The sequence below is a fragment of the Platalea leucorodia genome, assembly GCF_965183815.1.
Source record: "Platalea leucorodia genome assembly, chromosome: 2".
In the NCBI taxonomy this organism is placed as follows: Eukaryota; Metazoa; Chordata; class Aves; order Pelecaniformes; family Threskiornithidae; genus Platalea; species Platalea leucorodia.
Window position 1 is genome coordinate 3906206 of NC_138824.1, and position 22958 is coordinate 3929163.

General features: G+C 47.8%; 1 protein-coding gene across 1 annotated transcript in view; it reads left to right on the forward strand.

Annotated features, from left to right (window-relative positions):
* The window catches only part of MYO7A (myosin VIIA), a gene marked incomplete at its 3' end in the record, with an annotated part of 64204 nt that overhangs the window by 16766 nt on the left and 24480 nt on the right, over nucleotides 1-22958 (forward strand). Inside the window, exons 12-24 of the mRNA XM_082334162.1 lie at nucleotides 388-523; nucleotides 939-1045; nucleotides 9542-9679; nucleotides 13339-13497; nucleotides 13844-13936; nucleotides 15312-15406; nucleotides 16576-16660; nucleotides 17557-17775; nucleotides 17943-18050; nucleotides 18619-18828; nucleotides 19384-19587; nucleotides 20433-20609; nucleotides 22365-22454. Coding sequence (XP_082190288.1) covers nucleotides 388-523; nucleotides 939-1045; nucleotides 9542-9679; nucleotides 13339-13497; nucleotides 13844-13936; nucleotides 15312-15406; nucleotides 16576-16660; nucleotides 17557-17775; nucleotides 17943-18050; nucleotides 18619-18828; nucleotides 19384-19587; nucleotides 20433-20609; nucleotides 22365-22454 — 1821 coding nt within the window. The remainder of the gene's footprint in view (nucleotides 1-387; nucleotides 524-938; nucleotides 1046-9541; nucleotides 9680-13338; nucleotides 13498-13843; nucleotides 13937-15311; nucleotides 15407-16575; nucleotides 16661-17556; nucleotides 17776-17942; nucleotides 18051-18618; nucleotides 18829-19383; nucleotides 19588-20432; nucleotides 20610-22364; nucleotides 22455-22958) is intronic.

Sequence of the window (22958 nt, forward strand, 5' to 3'; positions counted from 1 at the left end):
CATTCACCCGTGGGTTACCTATTCATAGCTTTTATTGCTCTGTCACATTTTCTTCCGTGAGTGTCACAACTATGCTTAAAACAAGTTACCGTTTCTGGTGGAAGAATATGCCTGCAAGAGGCTCAAGAATAGCCTTTGACAAAGTTTAGGAGAAAATAATATTAAATATACTTCCTTTGGAGCACTATCTTGAATATAGCACAACATACCAGTGATATGTAATCCATTTCTTTAATTCCTGCATTTGAGATATCCCCTCCAACACATCTATTCACAAAATAAATACACATTGTCACCTGAGACAAAAAAGAAATGCACTACTGATTGGAAAATTATTTTAATGGTTCAAACCCTGGTTAAACATCAGATCTTTTCCTGCGTGCACAGGGTACAGATGCCACCATGTTACACAAGCTGAACTCCCAGCACAAGCTTAACACCAACTATATTCCTCCGAAGAATAACTATGAAACCCAGTTTGGTATTAACCACTTTGCTGGAATTGTTTACTACGAAACAAAAGGTATGGGGCGTCTCCTGGGGCACTGCAGGTGTGAGGGGATGCTTGGGGGAAGGTGAGCTGCTGCTGCGTTGGAGCAGAGCAGGATGGTAGCCCATAGCAGTGTCAGCGTAATCCTTTTCTGGCTGCAATGACTTGGCCCTTCGGTGGTGCCCATGAGCTGCAGATGTTGGCGCTCTTTCACTTGTGCGTGCCCATGACAGAATTGCAGTGCTTTGCACCATATGCATCCTTGATCCAGTCTCAAGGTGCACCTCTGTCTTCCTTCTCTTGGTCCTCCTCTCTCTGCCCACTCATTACCCCCATTACCTCCCCAAGAACAGCCAGTAGTCCAGCAACCCAGAGGCTGCTCGCAGGGCACATCCTGGCCATATTGCACTGTGTCATCTGTCTATGTGTTGTCCCATTTTTCCTCTAGGTTTCTTGGAGAAAAACAGGGACACGCTGCATGGAGACATCATTCAGCTGGTGCATTCCTCAAAAAACAAATTCATCAAGCAGATCTTCCAAGCAGATGTGGCAATGGTAACGCAGGCGTGAGACGATCTTTATTCATGGGGGTTATTCCTAGAAGGGGCAGAAGATTTGCAAAGAGTCATTTTGCTGTTTGGGGTGTTTCAAACCTGTTAGTGTGAGCCAACCATCAGAAGGTGTCCATGCAGTGTCATGGGTACATCCACACTCACACCCCCAGTTCACTACGTTCAGTTCATCAAACATTATTTTGTGCTGTGATTGTTCCTTTCCTAATTGTGTAGGGAACAATAAGGTTTGTGATTGTAGAAATCTGAGAGAGAAAGAGCTAGCCCCGCCACCCCCAGCTGAGTAGTCCAGATCTGTGTACAACAGAGTGAGAAGTGAACAGCAAATACTCGCAGACCAGAGCAGAATGAAGGGACAACCTGGCTGTCCCTTAACCACCGTGGCAGGACTGGGAGGGACAAGCCAACAGTTGTGTTTTACTGTTACAACAGCAGAGAGAGGGGACACTAGTGACAAAAGCTGACCTTTAAAGCTCCTCTTTCCAGATCCCAGTCCTCCAGCAGGGTATGTGCTTGCTCCATGCTCAGTGTGGGAGAAGACCATGTGCACTGAAGCTTTGGAGAAAGGCACTGTTGCAGCCTTAACTCTTGCCACCACATGTGAGCATTTATCACTGGGACAACAGCTTAAATGCTGATATTGGTGACTATTTCACCATTAATAACACAAATATATGATGTTTTCTTGAGTAAGTTGAACATCTGCATCTCCCTATTAAGACATTATCAGCCCTGTTCCCAAAATTAAAGGAGAAACTGTTTTAAAATATCAGCCTTGCAGAACCTGAAAGTCTGCACAGATAGGTCACTGTGGCCCCCAGTCTTTCCCTAGGCAAAGCTATGGGACTGCAGAGGGTGAGGATAAAATTTTCCAAAGCACCCAAATTTTTTGAAGTTGGGGTCCTGTTTCCAAATGCCAGCCAATGCCGCTGATGGTCCAAGGGACTTAGGGACTTGCAGGAGTGCCAAAGAGATACAAGTGCTGAATTCCATTGCCTGCTAAGGGAAAGAAATGTTTAAATTCCCAATAATTTTCTTTAAATAGGCTACAGACATTTTTGCAAGCCTTGTTCATAACCCCTAGCCATTCAGTTTTGCTCCTGCCGAAATGAATGATCAATATCCTCTTGACTTCGTTAGGAACAAGATAACGTTTATCAGCCCCAATTCAGCTACCAACTGGCATGACGTTCCCAGTGGGTTCCGAGCTATCCCCAGATGTGGATATTCCTTCTGAACTAGACACTAACTCCCTTAGCATCAGTGCTGCCATTTACTTTGCTTTTTATTCCTTGTTCCTTGCTGCTTTTTATTTTCTGTGCAAGCTTTGCAGTTCACCTTGGAAGTGATTTCTTGCTTGCTTGGGCAGAGCAGAGATGCACGCTGGGGAATCAATGAGAGGGAGCTCTCAGGTTTACACAGTCATGCAGACTTCTTCATGGGAACACCTACCAAGCATCTTTAAAAGATGCTGGAAGTATATGACAGCAAAATTGAGATGTCCACCTAGGCATTGTCTAGGACTTGAGAGCTGAGACCTTTTAAAGCATCAGAGCACTTTTTTTGAAATAAACCTTTTCTTTTATAGTTCCATTAAACACCTTCAGAATCTGTCCTGAGTGGTGGTCCTTGTGCTTTGATACTTTTATGATCTCTGCTTTTCTTATTTGAATGAGAGACTGGCATGGAACTGGAAGAGGAGCAAACGTTGTGTACCAGCTCCCCTAATCATGACCAATGTTAGTATGAACTGGGAGCGCACAAATCCCCTAAACTCCACACAAACAAAACTGGATCCAACATGAGGCTGAGACAATTTTGCCGTTGCTTTCCACCAAAATTCAATAATCTTTGCAACTCGTTTCTTAAAACACTTCCCCCAAAAGAAGGAGCAGATGAGCATGGGTCATGGGAATTGACTGCATGTAGCAAAGAGCTGGGGCAAAGGCTCTTCTTGGAAGTGTGCACACCTTCCCCGAGCATCAGTGAGAATTCGTGGCGAAATCTTCCAGAGATACTCAGGCCGAGTCAATCAAATCTAACATCTACCCTTAAAAAGAGACAAGTGGCTGCTTTTCTAAGGGCTAAATCAAATCATGAGGCATTTTGCTCAACAGCTTCCAACTTTTGGTCCTCAGGAGCTTATCAATGAGTTTGTGGGATTTTGTGAGTCAGTGAAGAGCGAATCTATATCTGCTTTACATTCAGTCTTTCAAATGGGATCCTTATACGCCAGAAACTTGAGAAAGCCACAGGTCAAAGAAGTTTGAAAACTAGTCGAGAGTGTATATTTGAATATTGTAGTAACTCTTTGGTCCGTGAAAGACCTAATATTTGTGCACAATGAAACTTGTGTGTTGAACTGGGTATTGCTGGAGCACACGGGGCTGTGCAGCCTGATTTATGCATGCCCGTCATGGAAGAGGTCTATCTGCATGTGTTTGCTGAATCGGAACATTGCTTTGAGCGGTGCCAGGTGAAATGAGGGATTCAGTGGGAATTGTAGATCGTTCCTCTGAGGAATCAGCCGCTATGTTCTGACAGCGCTGGTTGCTCAAGGAACCCGTAGAAGGAGCAGTGGGGGATGGAAAGCAATGAAGGGAAAAACAAATAGGGGGCTTTCCCCTTTGCAAAAATTTCAATTCTATAGAAACTACCTGATTAGTTGGATTAAAATTAGGGAGGAAAGGAGGGATTTCTTTAGAATTTTTGTGATTTTTTTTTTTCCCCTGGTGTCTTCCAAACTGATGTGTATTGAGACTACCGCTCACAGGAGAGCAAGGATGTGTGAGGGAGAGGAGTGAGGGTGGCTGAAACTGGATGGATAATGAATGAGGTTAAAAGATGTAGAAGAGCTGTTTCCAAGAGGGGAGAGCTGGACAGTGGCGGTTCCCTCTGCTTCAGGGATGTGAACATGAACATGGAGATGAAGGGGAAAAGCCAGGAGGGGGATAGACAAAAATCTAAGAATTAATGCATTTTGTTCATGAGATATTTTAACAGCTGGACGTCCAAGACTAACAATGTCAGGCTCCCATTTCAGTTATTCCTTCTTTTCACTATTTGCTCTTCTCTGTCTTTGTTTTGTTTTGTTTTGTTTTGTTTTGTTTTGTTTTGTTTTGTTTTGTTTTGTTTTGTTTTGTTTTTTCACCTGTGCTTCATGTAGTTTCTCTGTGGCTATGCATCCAGCACATTTGGCCAGTCGCCCACACCCACACCAAAGGTAAACTGAATACATGAGTTCCTCTGTTGTATGTTCACCTCTTCGTGGCAAGGACTGTGCTTTGCTCTTGTCAGTTTATTACTCTTCCTGCACTATCTATAAAGGATCCATTTCAAGCGACCAATGTGACAGAGACCATTTTTACAGCTTGTGGAATAGATGCAGGTGTATTACTGTGTCATTTACTTCTAGGAATCAACTTAGAAGAGCTTTGTAATGATGGGAATTTGGTTTGGATAAAATCAGAACCAGCCCAAAACAAAGTTTTCACATTTTGTCCTGATATTTGAATCATTTTAATTAACTTCAGATGGACCATCTGTGGGATTTGGTGGTTGTTTTTCAGGGTGCCACCGTTGGCTTCAGTGGGACATTATTGCTTCAGGCAACCGCAAATCTGGCCCTGTTTTGCCCTTTTTGGGGCAGGAAGCTGACAGTCTTCGTGTGAAGAGAGACTCCTGGATTGCATTTCTGGGTTGCTTGGAAATGCCATCATTCTTTGGGGGGGTGGGGTTAGGTCTTGTTCAGGCGAGAGCTCAAATCCAAGCCTTCAATGACACAGTTAGTATTGAACTTTGCCATGATCATCCAAACAGGCTCTTGGCACCTTTCTTAGGTCTTTTCTGTTGCATCTCATCTCCTGACTGGTTCTGATGGCTTCCCAAACCTTTCTTGCTAGATATTTGGTCATAGGGTAGCGTACGGTGTGCTAAAGGTTTTGTGACGTTAGCTTTGCAACTCTGCTCACATTTCCATGACAATCTTTTGATAGCCAGAGGATTATGTTAAAGATGGACCTGACTTTCAAAATTCAAATCCTTGCATGAGGCTGATTTTCAACCCTTCTTACCTCTGCAGTGTCTTGGGGTGTTTGGATTTGGAATTCCAATGAGGGGGATCTGACCCAAAATGACCCAAAGTCATTCATTCCAGAGCTGCACTCCTTCCCCTCCATATTATGATTGCAAATTGTTTGGATTGCAACATGTCACTGGGCCCTGCTCTAGAGTTGTAGCAATGCCACACACCAAGAAAAAAACCTTTCCTGAGTTAAGATATGGTGGGATCAAATCCAGGAGAGAATTGTTGTGCAAAATCAGAAATGCCCAGGTCAGTCTTTTTCTCTGAAGACAACAACAGGAGATACAGGGCAATGGGACACTGACTTAATACTGATGATTTCTATGAGTTTTATTGTTGTCATAGTTGTTCTCATAATATAGCCTCATGTTTTGTAGGTTTTCTAATGAATAATAATTGATCGTATTTGTTAGGCACTGAGGCAAGGGTGGAACAGCCAAGCCAAAAAAGATTTTTCAAATATATCCACATCAGTAAATTTTATAAAATGGGGGTGTAGGTCAAAATAGTGATACTCAGCACTGTTATGTAGCCCATGTCAACTTTGCATCTGAAAGTACTTTCCAGACTGCACAGCCTTTAGGAGAGAGACTGTCTCTTCACTATGTGTCACTGCAGAACCAGCTGTGAGGGGGCCTCAACTTTCAGTGGTCACCTGGAGGCCACCCCAGTGACATTTCATATAACAAAATAACAAACAAAAAGCATCATTTTCCTCAGACTTCAGAAAAAAGGCTGAGAAACAGCATGTCATATTGGCATGGCCCATTTTAGTGACCTTATAATCGTAAAGAGATGGGAGGACAGTCCTTCGTCCAGAACCTTTCCTCAAAGTATTGTTGGTTGTACATGCTTCTCTCTCCTTCCCTAACTCACCTTAAGTAATTCATCTTTCTGCATTTCCACTGAAGCAGGTCGCCATCTCCCCAGCAGACCTAGTGCTGAGCACAGTGATCCTGGTGCACCATGCAGCCTTCTCCTTAAAGTGGGAGGAGAAGGTGCAGAGGAACAGCAGGAGTAGCTCCTACCATTTCTCAGTGACATTTCTCCTTTTACTTGCCTTTCTCATTGCTTCTGTGTACTTGGTTTGAATGTTACAAAGAAAAAAATCCTGGTGATTGCCCTAGCTGGAACTCTGGGTCTGTATCAAGACCATACTACTTAACATAACTTTGTGTCTACCTTAACCCACTGAACCCAGAGGGTGCAGATGGGCTGAACTGGTTATTGCTTTCTCAGCCCTGGACACATGATAAGTACCTAAATGTGTCCAAGACACCAAAAGGAGTCTGAATAGGTCCCTAGAGACTTTACAGCTTCACAGAGATGCTGGGAAATGTCCTGATACTCCACCTGTGCCACTGGGAATCTTGGGCACCCCATGCTGGCAGAACATCCTCTTGTGTCCTGATGTTGATAATCTGCCTTGACTTTTGTCTTTATGTTACCACAAGCAGCCATGCACGTCTCTGCACCTCTAAAGCCAGATTGGCTTGAGATGGCAGAAAGAGGTGGCATTGAAGCATTTCTGAATGTCATTCTGGTCTGCATATCTTTCTGAACTTCTCTTTTGTGATGGTGCTTCTCTGTAAATCATGTAATTCTCTTCTTTTTCTTGTTTTTCTCTTCTGCTTTTTTTGCTTTGATGCTGAGCACAGGCTGAGTGCCCCAATCTGGGCTACAGCACCTGTGAATCCTGCTCGTCCTTCCCCATGACGCGCAGGTCAGGTCCTTCTGTGTGCTAGACTCTGTATGGACACCAGTGAAGAGATAGTCTGTGTCCCAAAGTTGCTACAGTCCCAGTTTGAAAGCTAAGACATGTCTGGCCAGGAGAAAAGCAGAATATATTCAGCTCTGTCTTCTTGAGGCTGTGGAGACTGGGTCTGTTTTGAGCTAAAAGATGCTCCTCCTCTGCAGTAAAACCTGTATTTTCAGTGCCTGGCTAGGCTGTGTTGGCAGGCTGCTCCACTCATTTTTTTGGGGCCATTTTGTTGGAATAAGAAAAGTGGTGTGATTCTCCCCATGCTGGTGCTGAGGGGAGGCGGGAGGAACCACGATGACTTCAGTGGTGTCACCCTGTCCCTGCAGGAGGAGGCTGATGTGAAGTACATGCCTGAGGTTTCGTTGTGTAGCTGAGAGCCTGGTTAGTGTCCATGTGGCTGGTGCCCACCACTGAGAGGGGTCTGTGCACAAATGTCAGGCCCAGGAAGCACGTGAATGGATGGCATGGTGTAGTCTTGACAGGAGGAGCCCAGACCGCTCTGACAATTTGGATAGGAAGACAAGCTGCTTTCTGGCTGCTGTCCCTTCCCTCCAGCCCCTCCCAGCAAAAAGCTCTCAGGTGTAAGGATGGAGGTGGCACCACTGCCCTGTACCAGATCTGGATGCATGCACGGAAGAAATGCAAGGCATCAGCAACCGAGAGAGGCAGGATCTGCTGTCTAGGAGCAAACCGATCGTGTTTCCTTGTAGACCCTTGTAGAAAGTCTTGCACCCTTCCTACCACCATGGCTGAAAAACACCTCTCCCAGCCAAGCCCAAACTGACAAACCTGACTAACATGCAGTTGCTTCCAACTTCCAGCCGTGCTCCTGCATCTGTTGCTGCTTCTAACTGCTGTGGCTATCCTTTCACACTGCACAGAGGTGACCCTTTGCACATAATTAACAAAGTGATAATAATACATTAATCAAAGCTATCCAAACCAGGATTCTTGCTGAAACAGCCTACTCCTCATCAAATCTGTTACAGAATGTGAGCACCAGACTCTACAATGCTCTGCAGGTAGCAGCTGCATCCATTAGTTGCTCTAGATTTGTTAAGTTTGTCCTTTGGGTGAGGATTTTGCTGGGAGAGGTCACTAATAGCCCCCTGCCAAGCTCTCCTGGACAAGCAGGCCAGGTTTTTCTGGTGTGTGCATGAGCTGGGTTTTCTCTTGTTGGAATTCCATGATTGCTTTGTGTTTGTGTTGATTGGGTTTGTCTCATCATCATATCCAACCTGAGCTGTGCAAATTCCCTGCCCATGGTAGGGGGGTTGGACCAGATGATATTTATAGTCCCTTCCAACCCAAACCATTCTGTGATTCTATGAAATTCCTCAGTTTTGTGGGGTGGGGATGTATCTGACAGGTTATTAGCACTATACAATGAAGCTCATGTAAAGGTTTTAGCAAAAGTAGAAATAAAACTCACCACCTTGCAAAACATAGCAGCAAGGCCAGTGCAAATGGGGACTTTGTGACTCTACACATGCCTTTACCACCTGCGAAGAAGAGGATGTTTGGAGGAAATGTGCATTAAAACCCTGCTGGAATCCTCCCTTTGGGAAATCCCTGGCCATCAGGTCATGTCACAGTTTGCCCTATTTTTGATTCAGAGGGAGCTGCATCCTGGTGCCCGACTCTTCTTCCAACCCACCCGCAGCACCTGCTGCCCCACAAAGGCTCCCTGAACACCAGACCCTACAAGACACACAGCACCACTGTGGCTGATGTGTAATGAGCTCAGGTAACAGTGACTGACACATAAAATGAGCTGGGAGCTTAATTAAGTTTGGAGCTGGTATAATGAGGTTCTCCCAGGGCAGGAAGAAGGGGCTATTAAGGGAAACCACTCCGTTCTTCTTTAGAAACACTTGCCCCAAACTGGAGATTGGATGATTAATTTAACCAAGTGAGCTAAACCAAACAAAATAATCAAAATCATCCTGATTCACCCTAAATACCCACCTCATTTGGTCTAGTTAATAATCTTTTCCAAACAACTCAAATCTTCCCTGTAGGACAGGCTGAGGAATATAGACCTTACCAGCAGTTTCTGGAGCTGTTGCAGAGTTACCTCACAGCGAATGTGCCCCTGGCTTCTTTTTCACCCTACGTGGGTCTCTGGTCCTACATCCCAGGGAGCAGGAGAGGCTCAGCCTGACATGAGAAACCACAACAGCGGGTTGGCATGACCATGCTGCGATGCGTGGGGAGAGGGAAGCCCAAGCCATTCCCAAGGAGCATCCCTGAGCAAACGCATTGCCCCAAACTGCAATACAGAGACATTTGATGGCCCAGAAGGGGCTGTTTGCTCTCGCAGGCAGATCTTCCTCATGGCTCTGCATAGGGCAGTTGGGATTGCCAGTCATACAGGGAGGTTTTAGCAGGAGAAATTACATTATGGCACTTTTCCTCCCTGGGTAGAGTCATATGGAGCAGCTTGCCAGAGTCTGGCCATTGCAAGCTTGCCGGTTCTGCCCTGCCCCTCTCCTGCTGCAATGCTCAACCACCTCTGGCCCTGTTCCCTCCTCCAGCCCCGGCTGTCACAGGAGGTTCCCAGGGACGTGGCCGGAGGGGAAAGGCACTGTTATCCTTTCATTTCCTGAGCCTGCTCCGCTGCGGTTTTGCAGGGAGCGGAGACAAGGAAGCGCTCACCGACGCTCAGCAGCCAGTTCAAGCGGTCCCTGGAGCTGTTGATGAGGACGCTCAGCGTGTGCCAGCCCTTTTTTGTCCGCTGCATCAAGCCCAATGAGTACAAGAAGCCCATGGTAAGTCCTGCTTTTCTCCCCTTGTTGCTTTTGGTACAGGACTGCCAGCAGGGTCGCTCTGCCCTGGAGCTAACGGCAAAACCCCCTCGGGTGTCAGTGGAGTCAGGATTGAGCCTGGGTGCTTAGAAAACCAACACACAGCCTGTTCTGCAAGCAAGGGAGTCACCAAAGGGCTGGCAAAATCAGGCACTTGCTTTGCGATCCAACAGCACCCCAAAACTTTTTGCAGAGGGGAGCTCCTGCCCCTGCCTTTCTTCCTAAGGACGACCTCGAGGAATTCACCCTGCAGCCTTTTCTCCTATAGGAAATGCCTCTGAACTTCCATAGGGGGTAGGCGCCTTCCTACCAGAGACTTAGGCTGAGCTGTAGGTCCCTGGGTTCAGTCCTATGGCAGGGTTCAATGTTTCCTAAAAGAGATCCTCTTCCCACGAGGTTTTGTACAAAATCTTTGCTTCTGAGGGATCTCGCTCAGTTTCACCCCCGTTAGATCCTTTCAACTGCTTTTTTTGCACCAATGGCAAAAGCACAATTCTAAAAAACCGAGAATAAAGAGGCAAAATAGCGCAGAGGAAAGGTGAGAGGAATTATTTGGCTCTGACTCCCAGAGAGTTGTTTCAAAAGTGACGAACACTCTGGGGACAAACATTAAGGAGCAAATGAAAGGGAAGGAGATGGCTGCAAATGCCCCTGACCACAAACTGCTCACGGAGGGGACTCTGAGTTTTGCAGCAATAAGGCGGGTTCTCAATGCCCTGATCCCACTCTTAGCACCTTGCAGGATTGGACCCTGGTGCTGTTAGCAATCACTGTTAGCTGCTCACCACTCTTAATAGTGGAGGTGCCTGGGGGGAAGAGCTTTATTTAATAATAATTTCAGGTGTTTGTTTCTGTGAATCATTTTGCCCATGCCTTTGCACTTCAGTAGCAGTTAATCTAGCCAGAGCTGGAGCTTTACCTAAAGTCAGTGTCTGCTAGCAAAGCTCAACTGAGTGAAAAAAAGCATAAAATACTGAATTTCAGAGCTGCTACGTACAAGCAGTGTTTGTTTGAAACTTATTTTTGCTGTTCAGTGAACCTAATATGATGCAGGGCAGAAGGTTTAGTGACTCTCTCAGAGCACTTTACTGTGCCCTTATCCTGGTTTTGGTGAGCATAAAAAGGCACCTAATAGCATGTTAATGGAATACTTTGGGTTAATATTTAACAATATGTCTGATCTGAGATAATGATCTGAGCTGAGATCAGAACAAGAACTTCTTTAAAAACATGGGTGATGTTGAGAAATAGATGTACATCGTGAACCGACGTTAACAAACTATTCCCAATGCCCTGACCTTGAGCTGCTTTTACACCTGGATGTCTGGGATTCAGTCTGGCATTTTGTGTCCTGCATAGGAAGTCTGTATTTCATCAGCTCTTGCAAGCGCTAAGCCAGAAGTTTCTGTCTTACCCATTTATCTACAAAGCTTTCAGTGGGACATAAAAACAGCTATAAGTTTGAAAGAATCGGACAAAGAGAAATTCATCTCCCCATTAAAGTAATGAGTGGATGAGCTAACACTGAATCAGAGACTGTAGTGCTATATGATATGAAATGTGATTTCTTGCTAAATTTATTTTTGGCCTTGGTTTAATAATACAAAGGAAAAAAAAAAATCCCAGATAATGGTACACAGAGATTTGCAGGGTGACTGCAAAAGAGAGCATTTTCTGGGAGTTCATTTTCTGTCCCTGGCTTTGAAGGAAAGTGTACTGATAGTGATAGGAAATGGGATAGTGGGAAGTGAAAGGTCAGTGGAAAGTCCTGACTGTTTGTTACTTTATGTTATTTTAAAACTTTTGCTTCCTTCTAAAATGTGCTTTGGGGTAAAAAAAATTGTTTGCGTCAGGATGCTGGCTGGAGTTCTCTGGGTCTGTACATCATCCTGTGCTGCTGTTTCTGAGCATCACTCTGTTGTTCGGGTTAGTCCAAGAGAAATGCATGGGATGAATTAGGTAACAAACCATGCAAAGAATGTCAAAACTGTCTCCAGCAGCCTGTGCCTCATCAGGCCCTGATGCCAGGAGTGCATAGTTGCCCATATGTGCAATGAACTAGCCCTACAAAGTCTGGAGGGTTATTTGCAAGCCCGCAACTGCTCACATACCCCTCTGCTTCATGGCAGGGAGAGACAGAGGAACACACACCTCTTTCCTCTGCATCTTTCTTGTCCCCAATACCCACTTTAGATAGGGATAGCTTGAGGCCAAGTCTGGATGATGCTACTTTCTGCCTTTTCCTCACTCATCCGCTGTCTTCTCCTGGCATCAGGATCTCTCTCACTTCACTGCAGCCCTTTCATGGTTAAGTAGCTGCTATGAGCTAGTCAAAAAGCTCCCTCCAGGGATGGGGAGATGGGTGCATCCATAGGGCAGATCCTCCTGTCCCAGGAGATGCATCTGAGATAGAGGCATACCTGAGATACAGGCACATACCCACGTCTCCTCATTCAATTCAGGGAGAGCCTAGATGACTCACGTTTTTAGATGCTCATATCTGTACATGCACAGATGCTCACATTTTAGACAGCTGAATGAATAACAGCCTGGCAGTAACTCTTTGGCCCAGGCTGGGATTTACTGTCCCAGCTTTCTGTGGTGTGCCAGCACCACACCACGTCTGCCTTTATTTTACACTTGGGTTGAATACTTTTTGGATGCTCCCAGCAGACAACATCAGGCCGCAAGAAGGTGCTGTCAGGGGCTCCAGGATCCTCCTCAATGCACTAAAGCATAGCAGAGATTTTCCTGAACCTCCCTTTCCTTCAGCAGATCTGCCCATCTAGCAGCACCACTCATTATCCACCCTGAGGCATCCGAAGCAAGGGAGAGCTGCCAGGTTTATTAGCAAACATCTGCAAGGACTGGATTACCTAAGTCTGCTTTCTGGTCTTGAAACTGCCTGTTGCTTGTCAGGAGCAGCCACGGATGCTGGAGATTTGTCCTTTCTCTGAAACCCTCAGCTGGTCTCAGTTCTGACCTGTTCATTTCAAGCTCCTCGGATGTCCTACTGGGTACAGGGTGGTTTAATGATAACAGGCTTATCTCAGGGCCTCAACATCTCCAAGGCTGCACTCTTCCTTTATGTGACTTCAGGGTGCCACCTACTCTAAGATCAGCTGGTGTAGGCACCCCAAGACCTTTGAGTGTCTTAGCCTTTCCTGATATGGTCCTCTGCTTCCTCTGCCTGCAAAATGGTACTGCCCTGCCCGTGCAGGAGTGCTGTGATCATGCCAGAAGTTAATGACCATGAGTGGTCATTGCGAGGGTGATTGTATGGTTTGACCCTTGTAGGTGCAGCATCACTGCCCATTTTCCCAAGGTGATGTTCACCATTGCATTGTGCTCTCCAGTTCTCCTCTCAGTGCTTTCTGTAATGCGTAGGACACATCAAGTCTTGTCAGCAGGAATTAAAGAAATGGAGTGAGTCAAACACACTCAGCAGTTCATAGGATCAGGCCCATGACAGCCAACAATCCTACAGCCTTGGGTCCACCAAGTGAAGGATTTGGGTGGATGCCTGACTTGCTTGCCCCACACATCTTCAGAGTCTCCACTCTCTTATGGCCAATCTAGGCCAAGATGTGCAATCAAACCACCATGTCCTGTAACCTCCCCAGCTGTTTGACCGGGAGCTGTGCGTCCGTCAGTTGAGGTACTCAGGGATGATGGAGACCATCCGAATCCGCCGAGCCGGCTACCCCATCCGCTACACGTTTGTGGAGTTCGTGGACCGGTACCGGGTGCTTATGCCAGGGGTGAAGCCAGCATACAAGCAGGTGAGCATCTTCTTCTATGGGTAATGATTGCTCTCTGCTGGGCTCTCCAGAGATATTTATGGGGTGTGAATCCTCCCCAAAAGCAATTATGCAACATTTGATCCCCAGATGTTACAGTGGTGCTCTGGGCTTTCCAAGTGGAGGAAAAATGGTTACGGGGCTGGCAGGGACAGGTAGCCATATTCAGACTGTCCCTCTCACTCACCTTAAATGTGATGACAGTAAAGCCCTGGGAACCTCATTAGCAGAAAACTGCTGGAATTGGGACCAGAAAAGGTCCCCACTGGGCTTGGGAGGAGTCATGGGTGAGGCTGGTCCTGGTGAATCCCACCCCCTCTCCTACAAGGGCGACCTGCGTGGGACATGCCAGCGCATTGCTGAAGCAGTGCTCGGGAAGGATGATGACTGGCAGATCGGCAAGACAAAGATATTCCTGAAGGTAGGTGGTTCTCCACAGCCCCCCTGCCATCTGCAACCCTTGCCTGTGAAGTGGTCTCCTACCATTCCCTTTCCATCACAAGAGGTGACCCTTTCCCAAGGTCTCTGGGCTGGTGTGGCAGTGGGTAGAACCTGGACTAAGGCAGGATATTTGGGGCTGGTTTAGGAAGCGGCGGACAGGAGGAAGTCCTGACATTCTGCCAGCACTGATGCATGCACATACCCGTACGGACGCAGAAATAGTCACATACAGTGCACAGCCTTTTCCCTCCTGGGCTGAGCCACTCAGCCTCATCTCCTGCCTTCACCTAAAAAGCACAGCAGCAGGAGGGATGTCAACGCAGAGCTCTGCAGAAAGAGGGACTGAGAGTACAACAGGCTCGCTTTGCTTTCAGCACGTCCTTGTGCAACCCAAGACGTGCCTACAGCCTCCCTTTCTGCACCAGTCCAGCTGACACAGAGCAGCTCAACGTTGCAGGTCCCCTTCAGCCCTGTTCACACTCATGTCTCCTCACAAACCCATTCCTCTGTTGCTCTGGGAAGATGAGGCTGAGCTGGCCAGGAACCAGGCTGGAAGCAAAGGCTTCTCTTGAGCAAAAATCTCAGCCGTAAACCCTGGCCACTTATATCTAAATTCACCCCCAACTCCATCACCAGCATGAACACCCCCATCTCTTCCCTAGAAGCTGTTCCCACTAGTCGCTCTTTCCAGAGTCTGTTATCAAGATCTCACAGCTGTCAGGGCAGGAAACAGAGAAATTGGGAGGCCCCGAGGGGCCGCGTGAGGTCGAGCAAAGCAGGAAACGTGTGGAGCTGCCTCTGCTGCACCCAGCGCAGCACGGCTCAGCGTGCTGCAACCGGGGAAGAAAGCCGAGATGCAAACAGCATGGGAGGAATCAATAGAAAGCTTGGACTGGTGCATCTGAAAGCCTCATGGCAAGGAAATCCAGTGTTTTGGGGAGCTGTTTTGTCTTTAGGGTATGGAGGCATTGCAGCCTTGGCTGGAGGGAGGGATGTGACCCAGGCAGCCTGGAGTTTGCTCCCAAACCTCTCCAGTGCTCCTGGGAGCTGCTCCCATGGCTGACAGCACTAGCAGGGAGCTCTGCATGGAAGGGCAATGTAATTTGGTTGTTTTCAGACTATAAAGTATTGCATATGCAGCTTCCGGATGCTCTGGTTCATTTGGGAATGAAGGCAGTAGATCGCTAGGGTTTATGTTAGGATTTCCCCAGTGAGCAGGTGGGGTGATACTTAAAATGTCCCAAGGGTTTATGATGGACATCTCCTCTGGGGAAGGGCCTCGTACCACCCCTCCTGCCACATGTCAGGCAGATGGAGAGCTTGAGACATGGGTGCTGTGTCGCTTCCTCCCACAGGACCACCACGACATGCTGCTGGAGATTGAGAGAGACAAGGCCATCACAGACAAAGTCATCCTCATCCAGAAGGTGGTCCGTGGGTTTAAAGACAGGTAGGTGTGAGCCTCACTCCCAAATGGGAGGTGGGTCATGTGGGATGCTTCACCCAGCAAGCTGCTCCTGGGGGATGCATAACCTAGTGCTCATCTGACCTGTCCTGCCTGCAGCTGGGGAGAGGGGAGCCCTGATGTGTTGGCACTCACGTGCAGCACGTATTTGAGGAAAACAGTAGAGAAAACAAGTGGAAAACTGTGTTATCTGCCTCAAACATGGACAGAATATGACCTTCTGTCCCTGCTCAGTGCTGTCTTCAGGGGAGCTGATGTTTGCTACGACAATGCAGCAGTGGGACTCTGAGCCTGCTGAAGGCAATGCTAAACCTCCAGTCTATGGGGATCCCCCACAAGACTGCAGTGGGACACTGGGTCATCCACTGTGACTAACATGGCTCTCCCCAAAGCCCAAGGGTTTCGGGACTCTTCCTTTTGCAACCCAGTTGCCAGATTTGGGAGGACGGCAGGTAGCCCATGGGGAGCTCATGGCACAGTTGTGGAAGAAGACGGGGAGCCACAGCCAAGGAAAAACTTCACCCACAGAGGAGGGACACTTCTTGGGGCTTTGTGCTCTTTGACTGTTCGAGCCATGGCTGTGACTCAGGTTGTGCCTTAGGCTTTGCAGAAATGGCACATGCTAAATAACTCAGCAATCTTTCCCACAGTAATCCTAGCGAGACCCCCAAGACCTTCCAACACAATTGTCTCCAAGGTGTCTACAAGTAGAATCAGGTCAGGTTAAGAAGGATTGGAGGAGCAGATGGGGGGAGCAGGGTGGTGCTGCTGAAGTTTGCTCTTGATCATTTGGGTGAGATGATTGAATCCATTCTCAGGTGCTAGGATTGAAGTGGGGAGAGCAGGCAGGGAAGAGATTTCAGATGTGAGAGGAGGGTGCAAGGCAGGGGGAAAGAGGGAACCATTCTCAAAATCTCCTGCTCTACCCATTCCCATAACCTGGCAGAATCTGCCTGCAGAGACCTATCAGAGAGAGCCCCTACAGATCTTTTTACAAAAGCAAGGAGAGCTGGGAGAGGAGACTTTTTCAGGCCAAAAATGCAGTGTTTACTCCACCTGGCTGCTCAGTTTCAAATCTCCAAAGAATGAGGCCCAGGGGTTGATGACAACTTGCGGCCAAATTGCAGAGGCAAGTGATTGAAATGACTTTGCAGGTCCAATTTTCTGAAAGTGAGAAATTCAGTCCTGATGATTCAGAGATACTGGCGTGGACATAACTGCAGGAAGAACTACGGTGCTGTAAGTACTGGGGTGCTTCCTCACACCTCTGCCTTCCTAGCTCTTTCAGCTGGGACATACGTAAGAGTTTCCTGGCTCAAAATGCCCCACTGAGTGTTGGAGGGGGTGGGGTTGGCTTCTATCAGTTGGAGCAATGAATGGAGGTTTGCTCTTGCTGCTTTGCCTTCTCATTGAAGACAGCACCTGACCACCTTCTAGCTGTCCTTTTCCCTGTGAGTTAGATGTCTATTGCACCAACTGGTCACTTTGGGGGGTTTAAAAGTCTTCCCCTAGTTTCCAGGTCACTGAAAACTCAAGAGCAGCTTCCTCTGAAAAACAGACTCCATTTCCAGGTGGGATCATATCTGAGTTTCTCCCCAACCCAGTCCATGGCCCTCTTCTCTCCCTGTTCCAGCTGGCTCTGACCCAACAGCGGGCCATTTGGGAAGCGTGTTGGGGTCTAAAGTGTCTCAGTATCATCCTTCAAGCCTGCAACTTGATAGGAATAGCCACTTCCAGGATGGTCAGGATCCTGCCTCCTACCATGAAACAGCACCTTGGCTGTCAGGCAGGAGATCTGCAGATGCTGGACCTCCATGAGAGCAACCCTCATGACTTGTGACTACCTTGAGATGGCCAACCAGACCTCCTGAGGCCTCTCAAGGGCAGAAACTCTGTAGGACTCAGAGGGGAAGAAACTGCCTTTGTCCTTCCTGGGCTTTGAATCAGTGCAGCAGCCGGAGGGATTCATTTCTCTACCCTCCTGGAGAACCTCCTTCCGAAGGCTTGTCCTGGTGGGGGCTGATTTCAGTGGCTTTTATTTACAGCCATGCAAGAAAGAGATTAGCGATGGAAATCTGCTTAAGGTGGGCGAGCCCCTGGGTGGTGGGGTGGTTTCAATCGGCTCCCTCTTGCAGATGCGGATTGGCTTCCTGAGACTGCAGGCCCTCTACCGATCCCGCAAGCTCCACAAGCAGTACCACATGGCTCGCCGGCGGATCATCGAGTTTCAGGCACGATGCCGGGGCTACCTGGTCCGTAGGGCTTTCCGCCACCGCCTCTGGGCTGTCCTCACCGTCCAGGCATATGCCCGGGGCATGATCGCCCGAAGACTGTATAAACGGCTCCGGGGGGAAGTAAGTACCATGGAGGAGAGGTCGGTCGTGGGAAACGGAGATGGGGAGAGGGGAAATAAACATGCTTCTGCATCACACGCTTGTGGGATTGTTTTTTAAAGAGCACAAAAGAATTTAAAAAATAAGTAGATGACTCTTCAGAAGGGCTCTTGTGTTTATTCCCCCAGTATCATCGACGCCTGGAAGCAGAGAAACTTCGGCTGGCGGAAGAGGAACGACTCCGAAAGGAGATGAGTGCCAAGAAAGCCAAAGAGGAAGCAGAAAAGAAGCACCAAGTACGCGGGGACTGATCTCTTTCTGGGGTTCTGTCTCTGTTTTCCAGGGACTGGTTTTGCTCTTTTGAAGGGGAATGCCAAAAATATCTAAGGGATTTCTGCCCTGCTTGAGCAGTTTGTATTTAATTCACTAAAGTACACTGTGCTCTAAGTAGTTTGAAGCTGCTCCAGAATTTCTGATCTGCTGCACAGGAATACCAGAGATTACTGTTGTTGTTCACTTGCTTTTGCTATTGTATAAAGGCTGAAGGGGGAACTGGGACACTCTGTGTGTGTGTGTGCATGTACATGGTTGTTGTATAAAAGGAAAAAAATAAGGTCAGTGAGGTCCTCTGTGCATGGACCAAACCCCCTAAACAGACTCTAAGGAAGGAGAAAAATGCTCTTGTTTTGTCCTTCTGCAGTTAGGAAGCTGAGGCATGGACACGTCACTGATTTTCTCCAAGTCATGATGCTGGTATAGTGCCCCAAGCACTGGGCAGTCTGCCTTTCTAAAGCCAGGCCCTGCACAATTTAGTGCCAGCTCTTTGGAGGGAGCAGTTGAGTTATTGTATTTCTCCTCTTGCAGGTACGCCTGGCCCAGCTGGCACGGGAAGATGCGGAGAGAGAAGTAAAGGAGAAGGAGGAAGCACGTCGGAAGAAAGAGCTCTTAGAAAAAATGGAGAAAGCTCGCAACGAGCCAGTGAACGACTCAGAAATGGTGGATAAAATGTTTGGATTCCTGGGGACGACCTCCTCCCTGCCTGGCCAGGAAGGACAGGCACCCAATGGCTTCGAGGTACTGGAGGCATACACAAGCCTGGCTATCACATGAAAGGCTTTAGCAACACATTAATGAATCAGGGGAGAGTACGGCAATACAAAAGTGGGTCTCTGAAGACTTTCTTCAAGACCAGGTTCTTTTGTGTGGCCCCAGAGGGTTACCATGCTGTGGCTGGGGACACGCAAGCAGTCTGCAGGCTTTCTCTGGGGCTACCGAATGGAGGAGAACAGTATCACTATAAGATCATTGAGGACCTGTGGCCTTTGAGGTCTTTTCCTTCATGGTTCCTCACAACTCATGGCATTTAGCTCTTGGACACCCTTTCCCCATGTTAGGAGTGAGGCTATGCTTGTTGCTTCTCCTACTGCTCTGGGGACATTCCTGGGCACAGGCATGTCCTTCAGGACTTGGGCTTTGCATGGGCTCCAGAGTTATATTTCATGGTTTTCCCCCCAGCTGGCCTTTCCTTTTGAGATGGAAATCAGATGGAAAGAAAAGTCAGGCCCAAAGGGAAAGGGTAGTTCAGTATCCAAAGTCATGCTGAGTGCCTGACATGTCCTTCCCCACCAGGATCTTGAGCGAGCCCAGAAGGAGCTGGAGGAAGAGGACCTGGACGCAGCATTGCCTCTCCCTGAGGAAGAGGAGGAAGATCTCTCGGAGTACAAATTTGCTAAGTTTGCTGCTACATATTTCCAGGGCACGACGACACACACCTACATACGCCGGCCTCTCAAGCAGCCTCTCTTGTACCATGAAGATGAAGGAGACCAGTTGGTGAGGCAGGGGATGAAAAAGCTTGAGCAGGGCAGGGAGGGTTGGAGCAAGCTTCGGGAACCCTTCAGCCAAAGGGCACCAGCAGTTTCCCTTTGGGATACACTGGTGTGCTCGCGGTTCAGCGGAGAGCACAGCCCTCATCTGCTGCACGCATGTCAGTAGACGCTGTCCCACCAGCATGCTTTGAGCACTGACAAGACAACGAGCATTAGAGGGATGTAGCATTGCAGGGGTGAGTCCATCTCTGATATTTGTCTTAAGACAATTAATGAAGTGCTCTGGGCTCAGGACATGGATGATGGAAATTGTTGAGCGAATACCACTTGTAAAGCTGCTACTCAGCATCTGGAGAAGTTGTTTCTTACCTTGTCATATGCACGAGTGCAGAGCTAGCAGAGGAGAGGTGCTTGTCCTATAGCCAGCAGTACAAGAGCAGAACTGTATTCAACCTGCATGGCTGTAATGAACATGACATTGGCCATGAACTTGCCTTCACTGTGGTTCTCATTCCCCTCTGCAGTGGGTTAGGAGCTGCCAGCCACTGCCTCTCTATAAGGCTGGCATCTCCTAGCTAAGAAGTAAACCCCTTGTAGGGTGTACAAACACACTCATGATGGCACGAACACAGAGCCTGACTTTGTGGTCCCAGCCACCAGCCTGCCCGGCTTGCTCAGGTGGGATGTATGCTGCAGGCAAAACTGTTATGTGTGACGCAGCAAAGTGTTTTATCTCCTGCGGATGTACAGAGAGACCACAGTGGTGATCCTGATGGATTCAGCATGGCTTGACCAGCCCCTCCACTGCCCTGGCGTGAGCTAATGGAGTTAATCTTTCCTTTCAAATAGGCAGCACTTGCTGTGTGGATCACTGTCCTCCGTTTCATGGGAGACCTCCCTGAGCCGAAATATCATACAGCCATGAGTGATGGTGGCGAGAAGATACCAGTGATGACAAAAATCTATGAGACTCTTGGGAAAAAGACCTATAAGAAAGAACTGCAGGCTCTGCAGGGAGAAGGAGAGGTAACTGCTGTGGCTGTGAGACACTATTAGTAGGTGTTGGATATTGATATCTGTCGGAAAGAAACGACTTGTGGGGTTTGCTGCAGGCGATCAGTTTGTTGACTTTATTCGCAATTATGCTACGAAGGGAGAATTGCCCATGTGTCAGGTGTTGATCCTGTCCCTTCTTCTTCACAGGGATAACTGAATGGCCCCCAGCAATGCAGTAAGGGAAGTGCCGTGATATCTCTCACGGGGCTTTGATCTCTCTCCTCCTCCTTGTAGGGCAGAAATACATAGGGGGAGTGCAATGTCCCGTGTCATCGGTCTCTCATTTAGGGATTTCTTTTTGATCTGTTCTGGGTCAGAAGAGACTAAATTAAAAATGTGCCCTTAATCTTGGAGCAGGAAGTAAAGAGTTACCAGGGGATTAAGCTGGGAATAATAAAAGAAACGTCCCTATTGCATCCTCAGTACATTCACTGGAGGACTTAGTCTTAGGACCTCTCCCAGATAAGACATTGTTCTGTATAAATCGCTGTCCATAGCGCTGATATGCTCTCATCTTTGGCAATCACCTTATTCAATAGGACAAAATATTACCTGGTATTGGGATTTTCTAGGTGGCACTGTTGTGTTTTCAAGTTTTCTGTGGTATTGTCTGGACAAGCCCCTGCATCATTTGCAGATGTAAATTAACAAATTTCTCACTTTTTAGAGACGATGATATCATTCAGCATTTTCAGTGAATTACCTGACAAGGAGAGTAGCCTCATCTGGATTGTAATTCTGTAAAAATATACACCAAGAATAACCTTTCATTCCTTCTACCTCTCATTTCTTGCTTGTTTATTACAAAAAGGCATATTTGGGGCAATTGAGACGTCAAATAGCACAGAAGAGAAGGAAAATTTAAGCTGTCATTTTCTTCTGTGGTTACATCTGCTCTGCAGAGTGCACAACAGTGCAGAGAGATGTCTGAGCTGACCCTGAGCGTGATGATATGAAAATCCAGGTTTACAGTACCAACTTGGCTTTATAATGGATATAAACCATCACAGCTGCAGGACTCGAAGTGTTGGTCTGGTGTAAAACCACAGCCTTTTCAAAGCTGTTTAAATGGGGAGACGTTAACTGGGTCAAAAAGTGAAGTGATTATCCATGTCATTTTAATCCCACAGTTGTCATAAAGTTGGTATAAAAGTAGAAAGCCAACAGTAAATTGATGAAATGTAGTCAGTGCCTGGGTCTATCCCACATCAAATTTATTCTTCTGGGAAATCTGCTAGAGCACAGAGCTGGTTGATGGTGATGAAACCACGATGGGTAACTACCTGTCCATGAATCCCCGGCTAGATGACTTCCAGCTCACAAACCTGCCGTGCAAATGGCTCATCTCAGAGAGTGGTCTTGCTCCTCTCATTTGCAATGTAGGAGCAAGCTTGAATGGCGTACAGCAGAACTGGGTGGACCTAGGTTGACTGGGAGTCAGCCACGTATTCAACATAACTTTTTTCAGGTGTCCCCAATGTGTAATTTTGATCTGAGGGAGGCTTGTTTATTAGAGAGTATCTGCAAAATTCGGAGCCAGACCTGGGTGATAAGCGGGGCACGGGAACATGGGTCCTCACTTCTGGTTCCCACCAGCCTCTGAAATATCTCACTCTCTGCCCAGGATTAACGGTCTTTTGCAGGAGCCCAGGGGAGGCAGGGAGAGCACGTACTCAGCAGGGCTGTGTGTCTCACCGCATTGCATCCACGCCTCTTGCTTTGCAGAGTACTCACATTGATGGGCACAAGAAGAACAGTGTGCGGCACAAACTGGTCTCCTTAACACTCAAGAAGAAATCCAAACTGACGGAGGAGGTGAGAGGAGACGCTTGGCCGCCTGGCAGCACAAGTGCCGTTGGATTGTCTGCAGCCCTCTCTGACTCTCTTCTGCTTTTCCCTAGACAACATAGAACCAGCCCTCCTCTGGGTTTGGCGCTACCTGTCTCTCTGCCTGAAAGATTTAAGGAGTGTTTAAGGGGAAAGGTTGGCTTCCCGTGTCTCCTTGAGTCATTCTGCACCTCGCGCCGGCCTCCCCTCGGCTCCCGTTCTCCATCCATCCAGCATCTTCCCTCCCCTCTTTCACAGCCCTCCATCCAGCTGCCGATACCTCCCACCACTCTGTGATGGTCTGAATGTTATCCCTGCTTTTAGCTTCCTGCCCTCCACCATGGCGTAGGTAGCAGAGGTGGGGTCTCCAAAAGCACTCACCCATCCTCTGCTCCTCTCCAGTGCCAGGAGCAAAACTCCCCATGGGAGCAGTTAGCCCAAGCTGAGAGCTTTTGAAAATCCCATCCCAAAAGAGTGAGGAGCAATAAATCT